The sequence below is a fragment of the Poeciliopsis prolifica genome, unplaced genomic scaffold (assembly GCF_027474105.1).
Source record: "Poeciliopsis prolifica strain line A6 unplaced genomic scaffold, Auburn_PproV2 SCAFFOLD014, whole genome shotgun sequence".
Taxonomy (NCBI): domain Eukaryota; kingdom Metazoa; phylum Chordata; class Actinopteri; order Cyprinodontiformes; family Poeciliidae; genus Poeciliopsis; species Poeciliopsis prolifica.
Window position 1 is genome coordinate 10,675,010 of NW_026562389.1, and position 5,272 is coordinate 10,680,281.

General features: G+C 38.3%; 1 protein-coding gene across 1 annotated transcript; it reads right to left on the reverse strand.

Moving 5' to 3' along the window:
- Nucleotides 1-866: 866 nt before the first annotated feature.
- Nucleotides 867-3,665, reverse strand: LOC129365696 (putative zinc finger protein 56). Its single transcript, XM_055039069.1, has 3 exons — nucleotides 3,606-3,665; nucleotides 3,118-3,166; nucleotides 867-1,522 (listed from the first exon to the last, which is right to left on the reverse strand). The coding sequence occupies exons 2-3, from the start codon at nucleotides 3,157-3,159 to the stop codon at nucleotides 1,010-1,012; spliced, it is 555 nt and encodes a 184-aa protein (XP_054895044.1). The 5' UTR covers nucleotides 3,160-3,166; nucleotides 3,606-3,665; the 3' UTR covers nucleotides 867-1,009.
- Between the last annotated feature and the right edge of the window lie 1,607 nt (nucleotides 3,666-5,272).

Below are 5,272 nucleotides of genomic sequence, written 5' to 3' on the forward strand. Positions count from 1 at the left end.
AACGGTCCTTACATGTAGCTGCATAAGTATTTTCATTGTATATTTTATTTAAAAGGTGGTTTCAAGTAACTGTAGTACAAATGTTTAAAATGATTTTTTTTAGGTATCTATTAATATATAAATGAGTTTGATTTCCTCCTCTCTGCTGGACAGCTGATTTTCCAAACCTCATTTTTCTCCAGACGCATTTGGGAACTGAAGAAATACCTGGAGAAATACCAGGAGAAACACCAGGAGAAACACCTGGAGAAACACCAGGAGAAACACCTGGAGAAACACCTGGAGAAACACCAGGAGAAACACCTGGAGAAATACCAGGAGAAACACCAGGAGAAACACCAGGGCATCAGGGAAGAACTGGAGAGGGCCTGGAAGGTGAAGACCACAGTGGTGCCTGTGGTCATCGGGGCCCTCGGGGCAGTAACCCCCAAACTGGAGCAGTGGCTACAACAGATCCCAGGAACAACATCAGACATCTCAGTCCAGAAATGTGCAGCAGTCCTTGGCACAGCCAAGATACTGCGCAGGACCCTCAAGCTCCCAGGCCTCTGGTAGAGGACCCGAGCTCAGAGGATAAGAACCACCCGCGGTGGGTGAGAAGGGAATTAAATTTATTTTATTTATTTATTATACAGCGAGCTGGTATATAGTGTTTATGTGCGTGTGTGTTGTGATTAAAACCAGAATGTAATGTAGCATAACAGAAAATAATTAGACTCACTAAGGAAGAACAGAAGTGGAAAACAAGACAAAAACAGAAAACCTAAGGAACACCAAAAATGCCAAAATTCCAAAAGCAAACTCAAACAACCCCAGATCTCGACAGCATCTTTGTTTTTGCTACAACAAAAGGACAACATGACAACTTATTTGCATGCTTGTTATTATTATTGATATAAATGTTAGTGACAGCACCGACTGTTGTTGCTGTAGTGATAGAAGACAGGAGGAGAGAAAGAAGTTCCCTCACATTCCAGATGTTGCTGCTGTCTTATGTGGATCAGGATTTTTATTCTGGGTGGATTCGTTTATGATACATCAGCCCAGAAGCAAATCTGTACCTCCTCCCACACTGATAGCAGCTATAAGGCTTTTCACCAGTGTGGATTCGCTGATGACACTTCAGCACTGAGGAATATTTGAAGCTCTTCTCACACTCATCGCAGCTGTAAGGCTTTTCACCCGTGTGTATTCGCTTATGAGACTTCAGCCCTGTGGAACATTTGAACCTCTTCTCACACTGATTGCAGCTGTAAGGCTTTTCGCCAGTGTGGATTCGCAGATGAATCTTAAAATAACCATTCTGAGTGAAACCCTTTCCACACTGGTCGCAGAGATAGCGCTTCTCTCCAGTATGAATGTGCTGATGAATTTTCAGATGACTCTCAAATCTGAAATGTTTCAGACACTTTTCACATCGATGTTTTTTCTGCAGCTTCTGGCCGGGCTGAACCTGCTGTCCATCGCTGGAACCAACTGAGGCTTCATCATCGTGTTTGCCTGGGTTTGTCCAGGTTTGGTTCTATGAAGGGAAGTACAGTCAGTACAACCAACAGTAAATATAATACACTAACACTTTGATAGTTAACAGCTTTATTGCTTTGCAAAGATTAAAAACATCCTTTGTACTGGAGTCACATCCACACACAAACTCTCACGCATTTATACATCAGTATGGGTTAAGTGCCTTGCCCTGAGGTACATCAACATATGCCAGGAGGAAGCTGAAATTGAACCTACAACCTTCTGATCACAAAACAATTACTCTACCCACAGGGCCACAGTCATCAGTAATGTACAACAGAACAACTGCATTGAATTTCCACAACAGAAGAACAAGAAAAGTTCCAGTTATGTATTTTTTTATCTGTTTTTCTTGTTACTGAGTTGAAAACTATCCTATAATTTTACTTAATTATTCACAAATATCATCATTGGTGTGAAAGATTATTTAAAGGCAGATTCAGGTTTTAATTTTCACATTTAACTCTTTAGCAGTTAATATATTATTCAGATGTTTCATGAAAAATAACTATTTATGTGTCGTGATGATTTGGTGGCAGATGAATTGAGAACCCAAATGCAAACAGTGGAAATGTGCAGTGAATAATGAAAAGATGAAACCAGTGATGAGAACATGGGGAGACTTGGGGGAAGTGACAGGAGGAACCAGCAAGGAGTAACTGAAGGAGAGGTGCTCAAGTACTGGGAGGCTGAATGTTGACACAAAGGATCAGGTTGAGGCCTAACAGGTAGAGAGGAGAGAGAGAAACTGAAGGGACTAAATGAATCCAACATAAAGGGGAACTGAACCAACGAGGCATAATGAACTAGAATAGCTAAGAAAGGACTGAATTACAGAAACAAGACTGATCTAACAAAGTAAAAAAATTAAAATACTGAAATTAGAATAATTAAAAGAGCACCAAACCAGGGTCAAACAAAAACCAGCTTATAAAAGAAGAGGAGCTAAGAAACAGAAATGAAAAAACCAACCAAACAACTCAGGATCTTATTATCATGTTGTTTAAATCCCAAAAAAGAAATAAAATGCTGGTTCCTTAAAAATGACAACAGATTTTCTATAGTTAGATTACTGTAGGTTTGTTTAAGGCTTTGTTGCCTCTAGTGGCCTTTATTTGATAATGAATTAACAGGAAATGAGAGAGGGGGACGGCATGTGGCAAAGGTCACAGGCCTGGGAATCGAGCCTGCGACGGACGTGTCGAGGACTACGGTCTCCTAACGTGGCTGTGTGGAGCATCAGAGCAAAGATGTGTATCAAAAGTCATGTAACATTTGTGGCTCTAAAAAAGTGTTTTTATCTGAAGGTAAAACTGGTTCTTTGGACTGTAAAGGTTTCAGATCTCTTTTCGAAGCCAACATAAAGATTTGGGTTATGTTAGGTCAGGTCAAAGGTCAACAAAGAGACATACAGGACCAAGAACCATGCGCATACACACACACATATATAGCATTTCAGAGAACCCAAAGTAAAATAAATTTCATGTTTATGAGAAATCCCATCCATGCACAGAGAAAACATTCAAACTAAATGCAGAAAAACAACTAAAACAAAAAGTAACATTTAGTTTTTCCCAAGTTTTAATAACTAACCTCTTCCACTGATGCCTTCTCTTCCAGGTGACGTTTCTCCATTTCAGTCCTGCATAAAACAAACATTCATGACATGTAAAAATGAATTTATGATATTTATGCATCAGTTAGGGTTAGGGTTAAGGTTAGGGTTAAGGTTAGGGTTAAGGTTAGGGTTAGGGTTAAGGTTAACCAGTATGTATTAGAGACAACCTGATTTCACACATTATGATTTTAAAACTTTCTGCTTTTGTCAGCCAGGATTAAATACATTCCCTAATTTCTCTGAAAAGTTTTCATTTCTGTTTCTAATTTAGAAAGTTTTCGCAAGCGAAGCTAACTATGCATTTAAACTGATGCTTTGTAAACTTCTACCAGGGAAATAAATGAGTCATGAAACACGTTTAAGTTTTAGTCATCAGATGATTCTGCATTTTGCAAAGTGAATTATCAAACATCAGCATGAATTATTACAAATATATGTCATAAATAAATAAGCCTTTACTCACGATTTCTTTGCGTTTCCTCTTCAGATTATTTTTGTCATAATATTTACATTTGAGATATGGTTTCCATGGTAACATTGTTCAAAGTATTACAGCTCCATAAACTTTTAACTCTCAATTTGTTTAAAACTAAACGTTCGCCATCTGATGAGGCTGACTTTATTCTCCAGAAAGTTTCATTTAAATGTTAAATCCATTTTATTTTGAAGATCTGGAAACTTGTTATGACAGTATTGTTTCCATGGCAACAAGCCGTTTGGATATTTTAGATTTTAATGTTGTAACAAATGACTATATTTGTTATTTATGTTTTGTAAATGTCACTTTGTTTAACACGAAAGCTAAACATACATAGAGGAATCATTTATCCCCGAGTCGGGTGGCAGAAATACCAACAACATGGATCCTGAGCTGAAACATGCTAACGGCGCTAATCACTACGACTGGAGGAACCAAACGTAAAAGTTTAAGCAATTTATTGTAAATTAGGAGAAACAAACATTCCTGACTAAGTAGATGATGGGATCTGCTGCAAAAACAAAGTTTTGTTTTTACATGTTGCTGAAACTGAGCACAGTCACTACATGTGCTACTGTAGATTAATACTGCTGCTGCTCAATCCTAATCCCGCTAAATCTTTCTGGTTCCACATCAGGGTCCTTTGTCCCTGTGAGGGGGACTTCCCTGACGCGGCTCGGATCAGGTCGGTTCATTTATTCATATAAACTGCCTGCATGTGAAGCCTGCAGCTGTTCTGGCCGTACAGGAGAAGCAGAACACGGCGGCGGAGCTCAGCTCACCTGCAGCCAATCGAAGGTAACGCCTATAACGCAGCAAATCTAAAAGCAGAAATCAGAGATCCTGATTGTCATGGAGCCACGATGCAAAGTTTTATTAAATATTTCAAGTCTCGTGTAACTTGAGGGACATTAAAGGTATTAAAGCTTCAACAGGTGCAAAGATAAGAAAACAGATCTGGGATTAATCGAGAGTTTTGCTGAAACGATCCTTCATGAAACTGATTTTCTTGGTGGGAATGTTTGGATCTGGCTTCATGTTGTGACTCGACTGCTTTAATAAGTAAACGCAGTGAATACAGAGTAAATTCTGCTCATGTGGGTGAAAACATGAAGTAATTGGGCTGTCACAATAACAAACTTTACTAGATGATAAATTGCCCCAGAGGTTATTGTGATAAACGATAATATTGCTATTTTGAAACCATTTTCCAGTGATATAACGGTAATGGCAATAAAATACAAAAACAAAAACTGAAACAAGAAATAAAAGGATTTATGAAGTCTGTAGAGAAAATTGTATTTCAAATGTTTTTACATTTTTTTTGTGGAAAGAGAGAAACAATAAATCATGGTATTGATGTCAGGTTTTGTGGTTGTGAAATGGTGAGGTAGAATGAAATGATGATTTAATGAAGAATAAAGCACAATAATCCAGGCAGAATGCCAAGAGCTCATAATAAACTGGAAATAAACAAGAATTGATGACAGACGAGACAAAAACCCGACAAGGAAACAAGAGACACAGATGGACTTAAATACACAGAGAGTAACCAGGGACAAAGCTGAGATCGATCAGACAGGACAACACAATTTCAAGCCATTAAGGATGAATATAGCATCTTAATAAGGTAACATAGTTACTTTATTAAG